Source organism: Peromyscus eremicus, chromosome 7, assembly GCF_949786415.1.
Source record: "Peromyscus eremicus chromosome 7, PerEre_H2_v1, whole genome shotgun sequence".
NCBI classification, from domain to species: domain Eukaryota; kingdom Metazoa; phylum Chordata; class Mammalia; order Rodentia; family Cricetidae; genus Peromyscus; species Peromyscus eremicus.
In genome coordinates, this window is record NC_081422.1 from 53,396,149 (window position 1) to 53,419,372 (window position 23,224).

Genomic DNA, 23,224 nt, shown 5'->3' on the forward strand with positions numbered 1-23,224 from the left:
GCCACAGCTTGGACATTCCTGCTTGAGTCTAGATTTATCTCCTAAGTATTTTGTCTGAATGAAAACATCAGAAGTCCTAGAAGAGTTTAGAGAGGGAAAATACAAGGTCAGAAGCATACAGACCAGGAAATATACTATTGTTAGGTGTAAGAATTATTTCCCTTCTCGAATGCAAATTAGCTGTAATTAAATAATTTCTATGGACAGGAGTGGTGGAGTGTCAGTAATCCCAATCTAGAGAGGCAGAAACTGCAGGATTACAAATTTAAGGCTAGCCAGAGCTATACAGTAAATTCCAAACCAGTCTGAACTATAATACATATAAGACCCTGTCAAAAACAAAACAAAAAACTGAAGTCAAACAGAAGTAAATGACTCCTGAAGAAGCATCCCATAGTACTTTTTGAAAAGACTTCTTTACTTCTGTAGCTCAGAAGGGTATGCATGAACCTGAACCAGGAGGGATGCTGTGAACAAACACCAAAATCTATACCTATCTGTCTTTGGTTTGTACTGGCATCATGTCATCACAAGCAACTTACTTTCTTTGCTAATTTTGTATGGTTAAGATCTAAAATATCGTATTTACATAAAAACAGCATTTTTTTTTTTTTTTTGTAGAGAAGCTATAGAAGTTTTAGCATCAGAGAAAGTTACGAAACAGAATAAACAAGCGGGGGCTCTTAGGCCAGCTTTATACCTATGCTGTCTTATTTTCCTACCTGATTTTAAGTGTTTTCAGTTACATTCTCATTTATCAAGTTAGTATTTTCAAAAGTAAATCAATTACTACAACACTGGCATTCACTGTTCTAATGTTTGTCTAAGGAATCTCTGCCTCTCTAAGTCCCTCTGAGGCTTAGTATGCCAGTAAAGTGAAGAGAAGCAAAGCTTTACCTTTGAATTTCTCACTTCTAAGGACAGATTCTGAGGAGCAGCACTGGGAACTAGACAGGTTAAAAAAAGAAAAAAAACAATTCAATCATCCACATACCACCCATCATGTTATTACTTTCAGCCAGACTGAACACAAATGCACATCTCCAACACTAACTATGTGACTAGAAGGTCTGAACCCAGATAACAACATCTTATGTTGATAGCTCTAGGGGATAAAGTGTGGCCTTGTTTTATTCATGTTTTAAGGTAAGACCCTTTCATATAAGCATCCATCCTTACTCAAATCAGGCTGTATCTCTGGAAATCAAGATACTTATTTCTGGGATGTTCAATGGCTTTGAAACCCTACACCAGTTCTCAACCTATGGGTAATGACCCCTTTCAACACCCTTTCACAGGGGTCACATATCAGATGTTTATATTATGATTCATAACAGTAACAAAATTACAGTTATGAAGTAGCAAAGAAATAATTTTATGGTTGGGGGTCACCACAACACGAGGAACTGTATTAAAGTGTCGTAGCATAGGAAGGTTCAGAACTACTGCCCTAGACTCCAAATTTTTCTAGATTTCAGATATATTCTGAACCTTAAACATATTTATTCTGAATACCCATTATGGGGAAGAGTCGCACATTTTCTGGAACCAAGTGACTGAACTACATAGTGACAATATGGAGCAAAATGGGAGAGACACACATCCATGAGTCTGGCTTTCTTATGGACTTTGTAAAGTGGTTTAGAAGGCCATTCTCAAGAAGATAAAAACATTTAAACAAGGAAAGCTGCAATAAGTGGACTATCTGGCTTCCTAATGCAGCGATGTATCAGAAAGCATGCATTTAGATGTGAAGAGTTCAGGTCTGTTGGTGAAACGAACAGTTACATAACTAAAGTTCTTAATATACCTAACACAAGAACATCTAAAAGTTGATGGCCCATGTACCTCCCCACATCTCCCTCTACATGATGACAGGCAGCAAAGAAAACTCAAGCAGACCTAACTAGTTTGCCCTTTACTCACCAAAAGCTAATTCTAGCCCTTCACACCTACTCCTCTCATCAGGACTTGTTGCTTCTCTGTCATCTGGTAACCACATATCAAAATAAAGACCTACTGAACTGAATGTGCCTTGCTCATGGCCCTAACTTGTGCCTAGGAAAATGACATGGGCCTCAAGTCAGAGTCAGCTGTAGAGGTCTGAAGGAGGACCCAGCGTCTGTTTGGAAACATGCCCACCCTCACAGCTAAGATTTGTTGCAAGCTATTATACGGCAAGTACTCACTCCTTACAGCACTCTCACAGGAGTTTACTACTGTTTCCATTTCATGTGTAAGTTATTTACACATGAACTTCCTTCCACATGGTTAACTTGATCCAAGTATTCCTTTTAGGTGGCCTAAGACTTGGGATTTACCCTACTTCTAAGTGCTGGGTTAAACCCCCATGTTAAAAAATTTGGTTCCACTCACTTTCCATGGTACTGTGGTCAGTAGGCCAACCTACTTAAGTAAAGTTAAAATTTGGCTTACACATAGAGTTAAAAGGCTATAAACCTTTTTCCATCAATATTTTCCCCAAATCATGACCAACTGATTTATTCAGTTGGGTAGCCCAACTATAATTTATATTTTGTTTCTCCTTTTTATCTGAAAAATTGTCAAGTCCAAAGAAAAGAACAAAGAATAGTACAATGAACACTGTATTGTCTCCTTCTAGATTCACCAATTACTAACATTCTGCAATTTGTAACATTACTATATTTTTCCCATTATAAGTATAATTGAGAAATTGCATAGGTACAGGATTATCTATTTTTTTTCTGAATATCTGAGAGATGGCTGCAAGTCACGGTGACAGTTCACTTTAAAATACTTTGGTACATATATCCTAAGAACAAGGGCAGGTTCCAACAGAACTAAAACCCAACAATCACATCTGGAAACTGCAATTTTGATATAAGTAAGTGTATTGACAGTATTCTATAGAGATGCTTTTGTTTCTACTGTCTAGAAACCAAAGATCACACATATTTTATATCCCATATCTTTACTCTTTAGATGATTTTCCTCTAAGACTAATAATACATTTTAAGAATTGAGGTCAGCTTTTAAATGGAAAAAAAAAAAAAAGTTGCAGAACGTCTTTCAATTTGACATGTCTGTTTGCTAGACTGAAGTTAAATTTTGGGGTAGGAAAACAATAGAGGCAAAGCTGTATCTCTGTTCATGGAATACAAACCAAGCACATATTTTGGCTTCTTTCCTAGTGATGAAATGTTCAATCATCTGCTTAAAAGAGTCAAACTATAGCTTCTAAAGCATGCATGTTTATATATATGAGCTATATATACATAAACATGTATTAAAAAAAACAAAGAATACTCAATTTAGCCAAGTTTCATCAAACAGAGAGATACCCTTACACTAAGTACAGTGAACTGCTATTTTCTTTCTTTCTTTCTTTCTTTTTTTTTTTTTTTTTTTGGTTTTTCGAGACAGGGTTTCTCTGTGTAGCTTTGTGCCTCTCCTGGAACTCACTTGGTAGCCCAGGCTGGCCTCGAACTCACAGAGATCCGCCTGGCTCTGCCTCCCAAGTGCTGGGATTAAAGGCATGCGCCACCACCGCCCAGCTTCTTTCTTTTTTTAAACCCTGTTGATTTTGACCTATGTAATCACTGGCAAGCTATAGTGTAAAAGTACTTCTGTTAGTCATGGGTAGTTTAAAATACAGTCACAGGTGAGAAATCAAACTGTCACAAAATATCTATTAAGGAAATAAATATGGTTGGCACGTAGAATGGGGCTAATCTTCCAATAGTCATATAAAATGGTCTGTGCAGTAAACAAGCAACAGAATCTACCTATATGGAAGATGAAGACTGTACTAAAAATACCAAGAACCCATTTAGTATTATTCCAGTGACGACAAAACTGGTGACGTTGGTGTTACCTAAAGTTTACATGTAAGAAAAATACTCAAAAAAGTTAAGTGACTTGATCAGTAAGGGGTACAACAGGGATACGAACAGAATTTTCTTGACATCAAAGCACACGATTTTACAACTGATTAGGGGCACTAAGAATTTTATTTTGTTGCAAAGGAAAAAAAGCTCACCATCTGATAATGTTCGAACAGCAACATCTTGTGTGGAGACTCCAGGACCATGTTTATTGTAGGCCACCACTCGGAAACTATACTCTGTGTATTTTTTCAGTCCATTAATAGTGTAGGAGTGACTTGAAACATCAACATCCTTGAATGAAATAGAATACTGTGTGTGTATACACACACACATACACATACACACATGCGCGCTCACACATGCACCTCAAGCCAAAAGAAATGCTACAAAATGACTAAACAAATTCTGCACAATACAGAGTTTTAACCCTCTTACAGAATATTATTTATAGTGAAAGCAGATTAGTTAATCATAAACAATAACAATTTGTTTAGAAATATTATTTGACATTTAGTAACCCTTGCTGATAAAAACTACAAAAAAAATCTTAGCACAATGAAACAGATACCATCAACATTTGATTTCCTATATCTCTTCCTTACCTTTGATTTCTAGTCAACTAACTATTGAACTTTGGAAGATTTTGGTGTGGGGGGATGAAGTACAGAACTAGCACATCTGTGCATGCTAGGCAACTGTTCTACCACTGAGCTGTATCTCCAACCCTCTAGATTTTAGAAACCAGTGGTTCCAAAGAATCACGTCATTTTATACCTGTTCTTTATCAGTCCCTTTTTCCATGTAGTACAATTTGTAATTTTGAATTTCCCCATTGCCGGACAGTGGTGTTTCCCATGTGACGGTGATAGAAGTAGGTGACGTTGCATAAGCTCGAATATTAGGTGCGGGACCAGGGAGCTGAACTGAAAAGAGAATTTCAAATTTCAAATAGAAATCAGATTTACTGCAGTTCTCAATAACCACACTCAGCAATACTGTCATAATGGCCATGTTTTATAAACAATAAAAGCTAAGAAGACAACTGATTTGATTCAAGTATTTTTAGGATAGATACATTTCTCTTTACATAACTCAAAGCCAGAAATGATCTATGAAGTATCTCCAATTTATTAAAAGTAAGAAAAATACACAAAGGCACTTGGTTGTGGTTTATAAACTCTAACGAGTACGTATGTGTGTGTACACTCACTAGTACAGGCTGAAAGCCAGAGGTCAGTGTCAGATGTCTTCCTCTATCACTTTCTACCTTTATTGTTTGACACAGGGTCTCTCACTGAACCTGAAGCTCTCCAGCTAGGCTGGATGATCAGAACCCCTGGGATCCACCTGTCCCCCTTCCCACATCCTTTAGCTGGAGTTGAGTTGTGTGCCCAGCTTTATGTGGGTGCTGAGGATCCAAACTCTGGTCCTTAGACTTGCACAACAAAAAGAATCATTTGAGCTATCTTATCCAGCCCCAAATTCTGGTTTTGTAGGAATAAGGTAGCACATATAAGCAACCACCACTGGAAGAGATCTTTCTTTTGGTGGGTGCTAAATAGGCCTACAGGGATGGGCAGAGGCCTCCTTCACAAAGAACTCCCAGTTTGGCACAGAAATCAGGCACATTAATAAATCCCGACAGATTCATATGGTGGCTGTAATGAAAGAGAAAAAGAGTACAGGACTCTGCTGTGTGAAGAAGGCTGCTTAGGTAAGGAAAGGGAAAGGAAGGCTGGTGAAGACTTCTTGGCATTACAAACCAACAGTCTTCTTAGACAATAGGGAGAACATTATTTGTTATTGGGGCAATCGGGAATAAGTGGAAAGACAATGTTATATGACTTGTATGGCTGTACCATAGAATGGATGTGGGAGAAATAATGTTGAAAACAAGAGTCAGACAGTGAAGAACCTTTGTTGTCCTACTATACAGTTTAGATTTTCTCTGATAGGCAGTTGACAGAAGCATAAACATCCCTCCATGTTTAAGGAAGGATGTGTGGACACATGCACAGAAGAGAAGCAGCAAAGCAACAAAACCAGTTAATGGAACAGCTTCAGCTTTAGTAATAGCTGCCATTAATTAGTATTATCATCCCCATTATTGATGAGTTTTGAGGTAAAGAAGCTTTCCAAGTGATGGGAAATTTATAATGGTGGAGCCAGAAGTCGGTCACTTTCTGAGTCTAAAAGATAGGACTTCATGGAGACCAATAAGGAAACTAGGACGGTACCTTCAATGGGGTGGCTGGTCCTCTGTGGACCCCAAATCTAACTTCCACAATGGCTCATACATCAACCCTTTCAGAAGAGTCTTTTCTTCTGACCATGAGTTCTTCCCCATTGGTATACAAATCCAGCTAGCTGTCCATGCCTATATTTTGGGAGACATCCTGCACCTGAAAGTGAGTTTTCTAGCACTAATGTCTCTATTATAGACACCAGATTTAAGGCCAAAGAAGGGAAAAATGTTAAGACAAATTGGCTTTCTCAAACAACAGCACTATGCCTTAAGATTTGTTTTGCTACAGAAGTAGAACTATCTGAATGTGGTTACTTTTAACAGTTGTTTGATTTATTTAGTCATGAACCATGCTAGTTGTTCAACATTAACAGCACAGTTTGTGTAGACTGACAGGTGAGGTTTGTCACACCTCTGTTGCTGTGGAAAACTTTCTTCTAACTTAACTAAAGAGAGGGGAAAACAAAATAGTTTACAAATGCTCTTGACATCACTTTCAATATACTCACTGGTTAAGCACAGGCAAATATGATCCTTTAAAAAGTCACTAATGATTCTTTCAAACCAGCTGTACAGTGGCATAATAAACAGAAGTTTTAAGTTGACTTATGAAGCTAATTATGCAAAGTACTTCCCAAAGGCAGGTAATTCAGCACTGCTTCCTCTCCATATGCCCCACACCTTGAAGAAGAGCAAGTCCCTCTTCACTTCCCTCTTCAGCTGTCACATTATAAATTCCAAATGCCGTCATCAAAACCGGTTGTTTCTCCTGCTTATAACCTCATCTAACTGCTCTTTCTTTTCTTTTCCCTCAGGATTTCTCTTTTAACAGTCCTGGTGGCTGTCCTGGAACTCGCTTTGTAGACCAGGCTGGCCTTGAACTCAGAGATCTGCCTGCCTCTGCCTCTCGAGTGCTGGGATTAAAGGCATGTGCTACCACCACTCGACCTAACTGCTTTGTAACCAAAGCTCTTCAAAAAATTATTGTGCTGTCTCTTTCCATGTGATGGCAGCACTTCACACTATTGTGTATTTAACTGCCTGTTTCCGGTACTAAGTTGTAAATTCCTTGTGGACAAAAGTCAAAGCTTGCTAATCTTGTCTGTCTGGACTGCCCAACACAGTGAAAGGCACACAGTGGGTATACAACAAGGCCACTTTTCCTTATGTTGTCTCTTTCACTTCTAAACTTGACAATGACACTTCTAGATCACAAAGTCTGAAATGTCCATGAAAGCTATAGACTCTTTCCAAGGGGAATGTGAATATATATAGACACACAGATATTTTCATTTTCAGAAGGTTCACAGCCCCAGGACACACTTCTGCACCAGAACAAATCCAGTGGTCCTTCCTCCATTTTCATCATGACTCACTTTGCATGTGAACTGTTTGATCCTATTTCTGGGATTTGGGTCATGCAGCTTTCTTCCCCAAGAATGCTTGTGCTACGTCAAATGCTTTAAGGTCAACTCCAGGCCCCATCTTTCCTAGGATCATTTCTATATTTTTATACAAATTCTTCCTTGCTCTGAATTCTAGTTCGGTATATCTCATGTATGATGCCTGCACTTAAAAGCTAATGATGGATAATTGAGTCTGAAATCTAATGGATAATTTCCATACTTATCTGAACACAGCCATTTATGAAATTTACCACCTCTATTCTCTGTGACACTCTTCACAGCCCTCATGTTCTTGCCTAGCATTGATTCATGATCTTCAGTATCCATCACTACAGTGACCAAAGCCCTCTTCCCATATTTACTACTGTTTTTCTTCAAGGACAAATTTTACTTGTTCACCATCCCTGTATCTCCAGTATTTTGCATAGTATCTGGTATAAGATGTACTCAAGTATTTGTTAAGTAATTTGCTATAACATTAAAAATTGAAGGCTCTTACTTCTTGCCTTTATTCCACCCATCAGGTAAAGTTCCTGAATTATTGTTATTCTATTATTGGTAAATTCATACATTTTTCTGAGCTCCCAGATAGGGAGTTTCTACAAATGAAATCACATGCTCCCCACTAAAAAAAACAAAAAACAAAGTCTTTTTTATTTAGGCTCATGAACACAGAAAAGCTAGTGTAGGTACAATAAAAGTAAACTAGAGAATATTCTAAGGAGAACATGGCTTACTGTGAGAGGCAAAAGTTCAAAATTTTCAAGAGGGAAAAACAATATGACATTTCTTACAAATACAGGCCTGTAGTTTATAAAAGCTATAGCATACAGGACATTTATAATATAAACCAACTTGACACTTGCCTTAGTCACAGAAAGCCTTAGAAATGTAATTAGAGGTAACACTATTGAACACAAAAGAACACAGATCCAAAGAGTTCTAACTAGTGAGGTACGCTAACACAGGGCACTCCAGCTGGTGACAAGTATAAATACCCACTTTCTGTGCAAAGCAGTACATTAAACATTACAGGAACTGTCCATAAAATAAGCAACTGAAGGAATGAAGTGATGATGCATCTCAGGATCATACAGATACAAGAGTACAAAGGATCAGAAGAAAGGTTCGGCAAGACTTCTGAACTAAGCCTTAAAAGATCAGTGCAGTATGAACATGAAGGAAGTAGAAATACACTGTTCCTTTACTTGCTAGTGTTTGACAGAAATTCATTTGTCCATTCAGAAGGAGCTTGAAGCCATGATGCAAGACAAAAAGCTGACAAGACTCCAAATAGTCTCCCTCTAGGTACAGCCAACACAGAGGTGAAAGACTTACCTTCAGGCTGTGTTTCTACTCGTAGAGGAGCGGAACTCTCTCCAGAACCATGTTTATTTTGAGCCATAACTTTGAAGATGTACACAGTTGCTGGCATTAAGTTTTGAATAGTCACCTGCATCTCTCCAGGCTGACTGGTATTCTCAACACGCTCCCTTTGGATAAAGAAGGGTTTTGAAAGAAACTGATCAATACAGAATATTTTTTGGATAGTTTCAATTTTCAGCTCATGAGGAAATCTAATTACTAAGCTACATTTACTCTCAAAAGTGAAACTCTTAGGGCTATCAAGCAGAACAGTGTATGGGACTGGCAGAAGAGCAGATCATAAATACTCAGCAAGCAGTGAGTGATTTTGATTAAATATTACGAATATCACTGACTATAACCAAATACACACATACAACTCAGCAGGTAGGTGTGTGTTTGTGTGTGTGTGTGTGTGTGTGTGTGTGTGTGTGTGTGTGTGTGTGTGTGTAACGAAGAGGCCATGAATCGGAGGGGAGACAATGGGAAGAACTGGGAGGAGAAAAAGAGAAGAGGGAAACAACATAATTATATTTTCATTAAAAAATTTTTTTAAAAGAAAAATGTATCAGTAAAACAAGTAGAGTAGCCACAGAATTTTTGTGTAAGTTGTTATACTGTAATTGGCTAGGTCACCTGAGAAGAATATTATAGTAACAAAAATTACTGTTTAGTAATAACTGAGATATCCACAATACTATTTGTCTTTGTCTAAACTTTTAAGTTACCAGATTTAGGGGAAACATATCAACTGATTTCTTATACTTTGAGGTTTCTGAAACTTGTTCTGATCACTGATGATTGTTTCTGTTTAGCAGGAAGACTATGCTTTCTACTAAATCAAAAGCTCTATAGGTCACAGATTATGACTCACCTGTATACAAAATTTTAAACAAAATATCTCCTAGAAAGACATTTGGGGGTTGTATTTTACTTTAAAATGAAGTAAAAGACAGTCTCATTCATTTTCACATACTACACAAGCACTAGGCAGAATGTTCACACACATATAGAATTAATAAAAATTTGCCTTCTGATACGTAAGTCTTACATTGTGAAAAATGTGTACCTTGTTTGTTCCTCTTTGAAAGGTGGGATAATGGGAGAAATCAGTGGCATTACTGAAACCTGGAGCAAATTTCTATAGAATCATTGTTAAAAAGGTATATTTTATAGAAAGACAGTGTTGGACAAGAAGCTAGAAAATTGAATTCCAGTTATAGAAGGGCTGTTAGTGTGCTATGATCAAATCACTAGCTCTTTCTGAAACAGGGTGGGCAAACTTGTTTTCAGTGAAGTGCCAGATAGGAAATTCAAGCTTAGAGGCAAAACACTTGCTTATATAAAGCTTAAAAAGCCACTATTTTAAAATACAGAAGTAATTGTTAGCTCCTGAGTCATAAAAATAGCAACTCTGATTTGGCCTTGTATCCATAATATGCAACCCTAGAACCAGACTAACAGCTCTAAAATGCTTTCTCCATCTTCAAAATGTTATCAATACCAGGAGTAACTCTCAACTCTTCATTTAATAGCCAATACCAGAAAAGAACTGCTGTTTAAAATAGAGGCTTTAAAAAAAATGAGAGAACACTATTTCATAGGTAGAAAGAAAGGCAGGCAAAGGACCCTTGGGACTACACAATTTAGAACTACTACTTTTGACCAAAGCATATAGTGACATCTGGTGGTTAAGTTTTTAAACGCAGAAGTAGAGAAATTTGCCTATAAGGCAGTGGCCTACATTTTTGCACTAATCAAGCTTACTGAAGTAAGAAAGAAAAGAATCTTCTTCAATATATTTGCCATATTTGCCCCACCCACTCTAAGTCACTGATCTCATCTTCATCCAGGCTATCAACTGCTTTTGTCTAGATAAACATACCTTCTATCTCTCTGGGGTTTTTTTTCTTTCTTTTTTTTCTTTCTTCTCCTATTATAATCTCATACTAACTTTTACCAAAATCTCTGGTCAACGAGGTAAGCTTTAATGGTCTCATCATCCTCACAGCAGACACAGAAATGGAACTCTTGTGCCCTCGTGTCTGTCACAGTAAATGTCTCACCAAGTCCACTTTTAGCTGCCAAATGACATCATCAGATATGGAGATAAGCTGGCTCTAATACAGTGTAAAAGTGAATAGAAACGTGTATGCGGGCATTTAGGTGAGACCTAAGGATTACCATCTGAGTGTATGGACAAGAAGCCAGGCATAATTATTTGTTTGGAAAATGTATTTATGGTAGATGGATTAATAAAGGCAAAGTTCCTGCTGTAGAAACAATGTGTGTTATGCACAGGAATAACTGTATGCCTTCTTCCCTTTGTAAATACATGACATCTGCAATAAGATGCCAAAGTCACCCGTGGGTTATTTTGACACTGATACCGCAACTCCCTAAGATCACGCACTACTACTGCATCCTTCCACTCTGGTGTGAGTTTGGGTTTTTCTTGGTGGATTTTTTTTTTGGGGGGGGGGATTTTATTTATTTTTGGTGTTTTATTTTTTAGTTTTCTTTTGTTCTCAGCACTTACCACTCTCTAAACTTCCTCTGTTGTTTTATTCAATGTCTTTCTTGTTCAGTAATATTGTATACCTTTTTATGTATAGGACTGTTTCCTTATCTTTGTAAAACCTCAAGCATCCTGTTTTTAGGAAGCATTATCCAACGAGCAGTCCAATCTATCAAGATAAAATTATGTTACTGAAACTTGTGATGGGGTGAAATTACTGGGTCCTGCACCTGCTGATCTTGGTAGTCTGGCCATAAACACAGTAAGTATATAGCAATTATAGGCACCTTAGTAGAAAAAATAAACTATATTTCATGTATTAGGGCCCTAAGCTGAGCACAATGAAAGAATCTACAACAGTCAGCAAGTGAAATGGGTTTTTCACAGAGTTCATAATTTGGTGGGGAAAGCAATATAAATACACATCAACCTTAAAACCTGATCTCATATTACTATAGTCAATTGTCAATATTAGTGGTTTCAATACATATGGAGAGTAACAGCAATGTGCTGAGGTAGAGACTGTCCTGGGAGGACTTCATGGGGCTTTAAACTGGTAAAGAGGGATTAAGGCATGTAGCATTATCTGGGAAGAGGAAAGAAGACACCAGGGAGACTGGAACAAAGGCTTTAGTGGTAAGTAGACTGGCTTCACTAGAAATGATTTAACTGAGAAGAAAGGAAAAGGAAGGTACACAGATAATAAAGTCAGGCTATGGATAGTGGTCTGGAGAGTCTAGACATCCTCCTGTAAGCGATATGTGCTCTTGAGATGGATGGAGATACCAGGGAAGCTACCAACAATGCTGTCTTGGGGAAATTACTCTTAAGTACTCTTGTGACATCAAAGAGACTCTGTAGATACAGAACTACATTCATTTGACTAATAAATTAAACCTATTTTAATCTCTACATTCTGCTGAATGAATTTTATGAGAAAGATATATAGTTCTGGAGTTAGACATTTGTTTCAGTGTCAGTGTTTATCTACCATACATACTGATTTGATTTGGATTGAATCCCTGAACTACAAACAGAAATCAAAACATACCAGCACAGTCCTGGCTGCATCTGAATGCTTCTATCTAAATAGCTCTATCTGCTTTCTTCAATTATTTCAGAAAGACAGGAAAAAATACTAGGACTTCAGTGTGCTTGAAGTTTATATAATGACCCAAATGACTTTAGGGAAGACACATTTCAATAATCTTATTTTCTGGACTGGAAATTGGTACAAACCTGTGCAATAAAGCAGGGTGAATATAACCAGGCAGGAGTGTAAGAAGATGCAGCCCCCTGGCTCTAAATATACAGGCACTTACCTAGCAACCCCTTCTTTGGTGTAGAACACAGAGTAGGTGAGATTGTCTCCATGAGGATCTGATGCAGGTGTACGCCATGTCAATTTGATGAAGCGGGTGGAGACCAGGGAGGCCACGACATCCCGAGGAGCTGAAGGCAGTGGTCCCGTTGTGGCTGGTGCTAGATGGTCAGTAGTGGCACTGGTCAGTGAAGTGGGAGGTAATGTTGGGATGGCAACATCTTGTCATGTGCAAACATTGGGGAATATGAAGGGCAAACCACGACGGTTTTTAAAAAGAGAACAGAAAAACAAAAAACAAAAAAAGAAATAAACAAAACCACGATGGGAAACAAAATAAAATGAATGAACATAAAAAAGGCCATTAAACTAAAAGTCAACATGCAGGCCTGGGGTAACTACTGCAAACTAATGAGAATATTCAAGACATACCACTGTAGAACAAGCAGATTTTCTGATCTGATAAGGGTTGTGGGTAAGGAACAGGGTCGTGACAGCTGAGAATAACACATCTCAAAGGACACAGCAGTGCCCAGGTAATTTTCTTAATATTGAAAGCAGCATGCAATATCTGTCAAACTTTGCATATAACTCTCACAGTTTGGTGGACCTCAGTATTTTCTACCTTATTAAAATATGGAAAACCTATCTATAATGACTATAGTATAGACAATCCTCATTATACTCAACAAAGGGCCCCAAGGGAAAGTCTGGGGAAGGGGAGTATATAACTTCGATATAGAAATAGGTATATTTTTTCAGATTAGAGATCTAAACTTTCAACTTTAATATTAAGCTGTTTTCCATATTGGCAATACCCAGGAAAGTGACAGCCTCCTCATCTTGATAAATTATACTTCATTTCTCATTATGTCAATCCATTTAACTATAACACTATACAAAACTGAATCAAAGATTCGAAGATCACAAAAACAGTATAGATAACTTAGGATCCTCTGTCAGGATCTTCACCATAATGGGAATTAAACAGCTATGGACATGAGGTTGAATGGGGAGATTGAACCCAGGGCCTCCAGTGTGCTAGATAAGCGCTCCATCTGACTTAGTTTTGAACTGAGTGGTGGGGCAAGAGGGCAACAGTCTCTTAGAAGCATTTGAGCATTTTCCATTTGGAACTCTCCCTCTTTATGTGGACCAGTAAATCATTACAACAATTCTGCAGACTGTACTACCATACTGTCTTCATCGTACAGAGGATGATACTCTGGAGCTAAAATCACTTGTCCTGGGTCACAGCAAGTAGTCGAGTAGTAGACCTAACTGTGACTTGTGGTTTAAAAGGCCTCTGAAGAAGGGAAACGATTTCTAGTTTGGAAATGTCATTCGTGTCATTGTGGGCACATCACTTACTTTTTCCTGCCCTCTCCTTTATGTGTCTACCTCCACGGAAGAGTTAGTCTATTAAAATTTAAGATTATTAAGTTTTCCTTCAGCTGTAAGTACACACTTTACTGAGACACATATCAATATGGCAAGTCAAGTTTTAATAGCCACTGAGAACTTATTCTTGTCCTGTATGCCTTGATAGGTGTGTTGCCTCAGAGGAAATCTATGCCTCTCATTCACAGCTTTCAGAGTTCTTTTCTTTTATGTCACTTTGTTTATCTAACAGCTTAGGAGGCGGGGTGGAAATGATGGAGTCAGATGCTGAGAGGAAAGAATTAAGAACTTCCAGGTTTCTGGCTTGGCAGACTGGGCTGATGGAGGAAGAAATATTAATGAAGACAATACACTGAGGGGTAGATGATGATTTGGTTTGTCTTAGGTAACAATCAAATACCTATACAAGAAATGTACACAGGCAGTTGCAGATATGGATCTGGTTACTATTAAAAAAAAAAAGCCACTAAATACCTTTACAGAGTTCAAAGAGTAACCTGAACACAGTTGTTTCTAAAACATATAAATACACTTTCAAATGTTATATGATTCACTAAGCCCCATTTTCTCCTTATTTACTGGCTGGAGAGCAGAGTTAGTCCATCATATAAGAGGCAATAATGTCTACTGGGAAGAGTCCTGGATTGAATACAAAGATCCATGTTCAAACCCTGACCCTGAAACTTCCTAATAATGTGAGCATGACAAGTCAGTGTTCTGTGTCAGTTTCCCTATCTATAAATTGGGAGCAGTAGCACTCCCTACCCATGTTCCATACAACAGGAACCAGATGAATGCTAAACAAGAAAGTACTATGTGCACAATACTTCCCACATTTGAGTGGGATATGAAAGCAGCTAGGGAGACAATGTAAGCAGGGGAAAGCAGGTGAAGGGTATAACGGGTGAATCATTCAGACTGCCAAGTTTGGTTGCCCTGCTGAACTTCTAATGCACAGATCAGTAATTCATTAACATCCCACAGCACTTATTTACACCATCCAAGTGCACACTGTATCACCTTGTATGAACCTACAAGCCCCTTATGGACAAAATCTCTACTTGCTTCATCTTGTAACCACTCACTCACTCACTCTGTCTACTTTAGGTAACCAATAAATTTATATTATTAAATTAATAAATGGAAGAAAATTCAGGGATGTTTCAATAGAGACCAATGTTTCTAAAAGTTCATTCAACGTTTTGATCTTTTTAGCTAAGCACATATAAATAACATATAATGAAACTAAAATTTCAAGGCAGACATTTTATTTCATGTACATCCAATCAAAGTGTAAATACCAGGTTACTGTAATAATGTAAACAATCGCTCATTGATTAAACTGGGGGGAATCTATGCATACTGCAGCTCCCCTTCCCATGTGGGTTCTATGTCATAGTTAAGCAGGTGAGGGAGACTGATGTGACCACAGAGAATCAACTAAGAACTAGGGTATACCAGCATTCACAGCAAAATAGTACAGACTGGGACTCTGGACTTCTGACAGGAAGGTTTGAGGAGGATGACAAAAATCTCATCCCCAATAGCAATGATAAAACTGGACAAAACTGCCCAGACTTGAACTTGACCAAAGGCACAACACAAGCCAAGATGCTGTGGAATAATCCTCCTGTACACTTGTGAAGATGCGCTGTTCTCATTGTTAATAAAAAGAGGAATGGCTGATAGTTAAGCAGGATTTTCAGGGCAGAGAGAATGCTGGGGAGAAGAAAGGGGAGAAGTCTGAGGAGATGCAGAGGAGATGCCAGGAGATGTAGAGCTAGCAAGATGGGAAAAACTTACATGAGGTAAATGAGCCTTCAAGCAGGACATAGATTAATAGAAATGGGTTAATTTAATCTATAACAGCTAGCAAAAAACAAGATTAAGCTATTGGCCTAGCATTTATAATTAATTAATATTAAGTCTCTGTGGGGTTATTTGGGGAGCAGCTGGCAGGACAGAAAAGTCAGCCTACACCAAGAAGCATTTGTTAATGGAAACTATAACATTTCAGGTTAAAACAGTGTCTGGATTATCATCCCATCTTTGCTCAAGTGACCAATCAGAATAGAGCAGGTTCTGAAAGTCGATGGTTTTGCCGCTATTGTCAGAGAGGGCTCACTGGTATGCAAAAAGAGCTAGTACTTCCTAGCCTGAGGTGATCTTTTAGGGGCAATGGACAATTGACCAGCCATGGAACGTGGTATTTCATGAGGTAAGAAAGTGATAAGAAAGCTTGATAAGCACTCGACACATCCCAGGATGACTGGAAGCAATGTGTAGATGATGCAGACATAGACAGTCCAAGCCATCCATGTATCCCTGGTCAGTGGAAGCCATGCATGTTAGTCAAGAGACAAACAAGATCACCCAGCACAAAACAAAGGCTGAGGCAGCCTGAAAAATAACTCAAAGTTTCAAGGTATTCCTCAAACCAGATCTACCAGCTAAGAGCTTCAAGAATTTGGACATAATTTCAGACTAATTTTTGGCTAACTAATAATTTAAAATAGAGATATAGGTGCTGGGTGTGGTAGCACATGGCTGCAACCCTAGCCCTTGGGAGGCTGAGGAAGGAAAACCATGAGTTCAGGCCAGTCCAGGCCAGGTTGGGTACATGGTAAGTCCTGAAGCAATAAAAGACAAGTAGATGTTATCCCTAGAAAACAAAATGTCCATATACATAGCCTCCTAGGAAAATAGAAAAAGAAAATAAACATAAAAACTTAGCTATGGGGCTGGAGAGATGGTTCAGTGGTTAAAAGTATTGGGTGCTATTCCAGAGGACCTGGGTTCAATTCCCACCACCCACATGGCAGCTAACAACCATCTGTTACGGTAGTCCCAGGGAATCTGATGTCTTCTTCTGACCTTTGCAGCATCAGGCACACAACTGATGCACAGACAAATGTACAAGCAAAACACATAAAATAATAAAATAAGTAAAAAAATTTTAAAAACATTAAAAGGCTAAGCTATACATTAGTGGTTGTACACTCTGAGAAACAAGTAGTCCAGGCAAGCCACTAAACAAAGACAGCAGCAAATGCTAGGAGTGTGGGGGAGAACAGTCAGAATCCAGAGTTGCTTATATATCATATGATACATGCAGCTAAGAAAGAAAGCATGACACAGACTCTGGGAGTAAAAATGTCAGTCAATACGAAATGTCTCACAAGGTCCTCAAATAGTGGATCTAATAAAAACTTCACGATACTTGTTTAAATACCTTCTAAGAACTAAAGGAGATGCTGGGAACTACTTAGGGTCTCAGTTTACCTTACTTATAGGCTAACAGCTGACCTATTAGCATTTCATGGGCACTGAAGAAGACACAAGTTCTGTATTAGAGATAAAGAATTTTCTTCCTCAGAGAAATGGCAGCAGTCAGAATTCCCTGTAGGTTGTTATCAGTCCTCTCCACCCCAATTTCCTGTACCTGTAGTAGTTTGTTACTAAAGAGAAGCGCAGTATTCATCACTTTTATAGCAAGCCCTAGACAATGAACATACTTGCAGTGGACATCTAATTTAACTCTGCTATGGTCTGAAAACACTTTGTATGATTTCAGGCTTTAAATTTCATCGAGCCATCTCTGTGATCCAGCATACAATGTGCCCTGGTGATTGCTCCACGCCTGGAATGAATCTAGAACTGCTGGACAGACTGTATAGTGTCAGTTAGGTCAAGTTGGTTCATAGGTTATCTGTAAGTCTTCTATAGCTTTTCAGATTCTGCCTAATCATTTTGCTAGTTTTGAGTTTTATTATTAGATTATGTATTTCTTTTTTGAACATAAGTATAAATGCATATGCATCTAACGAAAGAGTCCCAAAGCACAAGACACAAAACAAGATAGAATTTGAGGAAATCCAAGAAAAATCGAAATATCTGGAAATTAACCAACAAACAACATGCTGCCAAACAACTCCAGGGTCAAAAAAAAAAAGGAAGGAAAAAGAAAGAAAAATCTCAAGGAAATAATTTCAAATACTATCAACTGAATAAAAACAAAACACACTGTTCAAAAACTTATGAGCTAAAGCTAATGTAGTACTTACAAGAAAAAGGACTTTAAATAGCAATAACAGAAGTCTAAGTGAGTGTCTATGCTTCTACTACAGACATAGGCTGAGCAGGAAATGAAGAGAAGATGAGTTCCTACCCTGACTTCCCACGGTGATGAACTGTTATTTGGAAATTTAAGCTGGAATAAACCCTTTCCTTCCCAAGTTGCTTTGGTCATGGTGTTTCATTACAGCAATAGTAACCCTAACTAGGACACCGATATTGAATCTTATTTACTTTCTTAATTCTATTAGTGGATTTTTATATTGTATATAAAAGTAAGAAATGTAAACAGAACTTTATTGGCAGTTTCTTAAAAAGAATAAATCAATCTTTTTTTTAGAATGTATAAGTGGGCTGGTAAGAGGACTCGCTGGTAAAGGTACTTGCTGCAAAGCCTGATGACCTGGGTTTAATTCCTGGGGTCCAGCCTAGTAGGCTTGCTCTATGATCTTCCTGGCTCCCTGCACAAAAACGACCCTTTCAGCTTCTTAGTTCACAATGCTTCCACATCTAGAGCAACAGACACAGGCCAGTCTGGGACTGACAGCTTCACTTGACTAACATAGTACACATACCTGAAGCTGTTTCCGAAGGTAGAAGTCATTAAATTCTATGCTGGGCATGTTGCCCTTGGTTAAGAAGATCCATTCTAATTTGACACCTACTTAAATTAATGAAGTGAGCTCTGAGTAGGCACATTTAAATTTTCATTGTGGAATGCAAAATATGATTTTTTGTTTTTGTTTTTAATTTCCAAATTCCTTCAAAAGGAAAGGTTCTTTCTCTGTTAGCCCTTTATTTCCTCCTGAAAAGAACTCTATTTTATTGGTAAGTCCCAGGGATGCTCATGGTAACTTTGCCTAGAATCAGGTGGGATCTACATGATGCATGTTAACTCTAAATACAGCTGGAGTGTCAACAAAGGTACAGTTCAACACAGCATCACATGTAAAATGTTAGCAGGTATGAAAGAAGGAAAAGGAAGAGAGAGAGAGAGAGATGAGAGAGAGAGAGAGAGAGAGAGAGAGAGAGAGAGAGAGAGAGAGGGAAGGGGGAAGAGAGAAAGGGGGTAGAGGGGAAGAGGGAGGGGGAAGAGGGAGAAAGAAAGCAATTCTACAGGAGAAAAATCCTATTTTTGCTAATGTAACACTTCTATATCTTAATCATGAAATCTTTTACCCCTAGACAGTAATCAGTTTCAGGCACCCTAGATTAAATACTAGACAAGATCCTGTACTACAGAGAGCCTACTAAAGAGCCTCTCTGCCTAAAAACTTCTCTGGTTGTTCAATCCTGGTAAGTAGTCCATTTCATGCTTTTAATTTAAAAAAAATGCAGTAAGCTCATTATAAAAATAATTTACAACAAGCAGAAGTGTGCAAAGTAAAAGGACTAACATTTTCCTTTCCTGTAGAGTACACAAGGGCCTTGTATTCCAGAGAAGCACTAAGAGAACCAGGAATATTAATCACGCAGGATTGTCTCCTTGATGGAAAAGATAAAATCAAATACCTGAATTCCATCTAGAAAGCTGAGAATGGATTTTGTTAATGACCTGGTGACCCTTTTGCTATATATGGAGGCGGACCTAACCCACCTTTTGCTATAGAGGCAAACCTCACCCAAATTCCCTAGAATTCCAGACTCTTCCCTCTCTAGACTATTACCCATCCTTAGGGGATATGTCACATGTACTTTATGGCCTGCTGACCTCTGTGCTATCCATTAGAGACTATACTAGATTCTAGGCTTTTAACTATAAAAGCCACCCTCACGGTCACGTGTACTTTGTAAAGGAGTTTCTATATAGTCACACCTTAAGCTTTATTGTGCACTGGAACTGGACTGACTGTTGCCTGGAAACCTTTCCCCAGGTTATACAGTGTTTTAAATATGCTGACAGTGAACCACCTGGCATTAGACTCCCTGAAGTTTGATCCAGGTTGATGAAGTCAATCTGCACCAGGTTTTCGTTCTTATCTCTTTATGAAATTTGCTCCCCTGCTTGATACCTGTAGGGACCCCCTCACTTTCATGACATCCAAGATAACATTTCTAGTAGAATGCAGATAGTATCATCATATCTTCTGAAATATTTCTGGGATTCCCTTTCTTCCTTCACTTAAACTACTTCCCTGTCTCCCTCTCAACTTCCCAGGAATCAAGAGGTGAACAAGCTCTGCTGCACTCTCCCTATGACATACCTCACTGCCATAAGCCCAAAGCAAGAGCTAAATGACCAAGGACTAAAACTCCTCAAGCATGAGCACAGACTAAATTTTCCTTTTTTTCAAGTAGTTTACCCAAGGTATTCTATCATAGCAATGGAAAGCTGATTAATACAAATGATCTTACGTGTTTACATACAAATATAGACATGGAATGATGCCAAACAAGTTGCTTTGCAAACTTTTATACAACTCTCACATTTGTATTAAAACAATTTCAATAGTCCCAATTGCTACAAAGTATTTTCAAGCATAAAAATAATCAAAATTTAATCACTTTTATCATTTTTTACATCGGTATTTTCATTAACTCATTCATAGCTATTACCAGCAATATTTCTTTAAACTTTACTATACATGTATTTTTATGTACATACGTAACTATTTCTGATGTGCACTCCCAGAAACAGAAAAGCTGAGCCAAAGGTTTATGCATTTTAAAGTCTGAAAATGATGAAAGCTAGTCTTCTGAAAGACTATTTGGGTTTGAATTTTAGAATGTAAGCTAAATGTATTTCTGTGAACTCTTTTTTAGTTTGTTTGTTTGTTCGTTCGTTCATTTGTTTCAAGACAGGTTTTCTCTCTGTTGCTCTAGTCCTGGAACTCACTCTGCAGAAAAGGATGGCCTTGAACTCAGAGATCCACCTGCATCTGCCTCCATGCATCACCACACTCAACTTATTCCCAAATAATAAACAGGACAGCATAACCTCATCTTTGTATTAAACAGAAAAGGATTAAATCAAAATGTGTTAAGAAATAAGGCAAATAAAAGTAAATTTAATGGAAGAAATTCTGGGATGCTAAGTACTTCAAAAGGGCAGACTGACAAGACACAAATCAGTAGACCTTGAGGAACTGTCAGTACATCTGGAAGCAGGGATGACATGGATAAGAGGAAGTACATGGAAGTCTGTAAAAGGAGCTATGAGACCTCAAAATCCTCCAGAACATTTATACTCAGGAAATCGGAGGTGATCTGGGCTTAGAGGTGACTACAGGAGAATTAAAAATGGAGGAGAACACCTAAATCACACCATCAAGGTTAACATCACCAAACACCAAGCACTGATAGGTATCATGGACCCCTGATACAGAAGTACTGCAAGATCACTTCTCATTTGTCTTTCTTAAGGAAAAAAAAAAAATCACATCAATGTAATCATAAGATAAGCACATTCAGAGAACACTATACTTTCACAAAACTTTGCTGAAATGTTAAAGATATGACAGATCAGAAGTCAAATTGAAAGAGAAAGACAGAACATTGTTATGGAATAGTTTTGTTTTTGTTTTTGTTTTTTGTACACTGTGAAGATATGTTGCTCTCATTGGTTTAAATAAAGAGCTAATGGCCAATAGCTAGGCAGGAAGAGGTTAGGTGGGACCTGTCAAAAGAGAAAAAGAACACAGGGAAGAAGGGTGGGGTCACCAGTCAGATGCAGAGGAAGCAAGATGTGCAGAAAATGAGATAACAAGCCATGAGCCACATGGCAGCACGTGAATTAATTAATAATATGGGTTAACTTAAGTTGTACGAGCTAGCTAGTAACAAGCCTAAGCTTATCATTCAAGCATTTATAATTAATAATATAAGTCTCTGTGTGGTTCTGGCTGGTGGGACAGAAACTTCTGCCTACAAAAACACAAATGTAACATGGTATCCAAAAGACTCAAAGGGAATGAATTCCCTATAACTTTCCTGATCTTCTTTCCTGTATGTTTCTCTCCAGTAGCCTGATCTATAAAGTATAACTAAACCCAACCCTTCCATCTAGCTCTCTGACCTTGCTAGGTGGTCTGCTCCTAGCTCTCATAGGTAAGGGTGCCCTCACCTACCCAGGCAGCAGGAAGTCACTTCAGGCAAATATATGGGGCTCACTTCACTGGTTTCCCTAATCTTAGTAGTCATGATCCTGGCATGCTTGCAAGTGTTTAAAATACTTCTTTTATATTCTTTGTTCAGTTTTCCGGTTGTTTAATGCAGAAAAAAGGCCAGAACTACTCTGTTATAGTTGTATGTGCTTTAAAAACACTGCAAAATTTATTAAGTAATTTCTTTCAAATAATACCATAATAAAAGGTGCTGGATCATGGCACTAACCATAATTTATAATTAAGTACAACAAACACAAGAAGGATAGGCTTCCAGAATAGTTTGTATCTTTCAAGAAAACGTGAGAGAAGAAATATATTCAACACTGTCAAACTTTAATTAACATTTTGCTTGATAAATGATGTTATTAATTTCTTGATGCTAGTGCTTGATTTTATATTCATAAAAATAAAAGAGGATAATTACAAATCAAAAAGAGACACAAAAACATGGGGGGGATGTTGATCAGTGGCTATGGTAGCACACACCTATAAGTTAGTACTTAGGAAGTGAGATGGGGGAACATGGGTTCCAAACTAGCCTGGGCACCTACACAGGGAGACCTTGCCTCAAAATACAACAAATAAAGTCACCTAAGTTGAGGACAAAAATCAATTGCAAATTGTAGAGCTCTTGCCTAGTATTTTGGGGACCTTTCTTGTTGCTGTGAGAAAAATACTTGTCAAAAGCAACTACAGGAAAAAGGATTTATTTAAGCTCCTGCAGGACCTCACTCAGGGAATTGTGGCAGGAAGTGACCAATACTAGCTGCGTCAGTAGGAGAGTGATCACACTATGCTCAGTCAGTAAGCAAAAAGATGAATGCATTCTTTTTTAAATTATTTTATTTTATGTGCATTGGTGTTTTGCCTGCACGTATGTTGGTGTAAGGGTGTTAGATCTTGGCATTATAGACCGTTG

The 23,224-nt window shown here is 38.1% G+C and overlaps 1 protein-coding gene across 1 annotated transcript in view; it reads right to left on the minus strand.

The window, feature by feature from the left end:
* Positions 1 to 23,224, minus strand: part of Neo1 (neogenin 1) — a 140,472-nt gene that overhangs the window by 43,716 nt on the left and 73,532 nt on the right. The window contains exons 8-12 of the mRNA XM_059269041.1: positions 12,726 to 12,945; positions 8,859 to 9,013; positions 4,644 to 4,792; positions 4,022 to 4,160; positions 898 to 947 (exon numbers count right to left, since the gene is read on the minus strand). Of these exons, the coding sequence (XP_059125024.1) occupies positions 898 to 947; positions 4,022 to 4,160; positions 4,644 to 4,792; positions 8,859 to 9,013; positions 12,726 to 12,945 (713 nt within the window). The remainder of the gene's footprint in view (positions 1 to 897; positions 948 to 4,021; positions 4,161 to 4,643; positions 4,793 to 8,858; positions 9,014 to 12,725; positions 12,946 to 23,224) is intronic.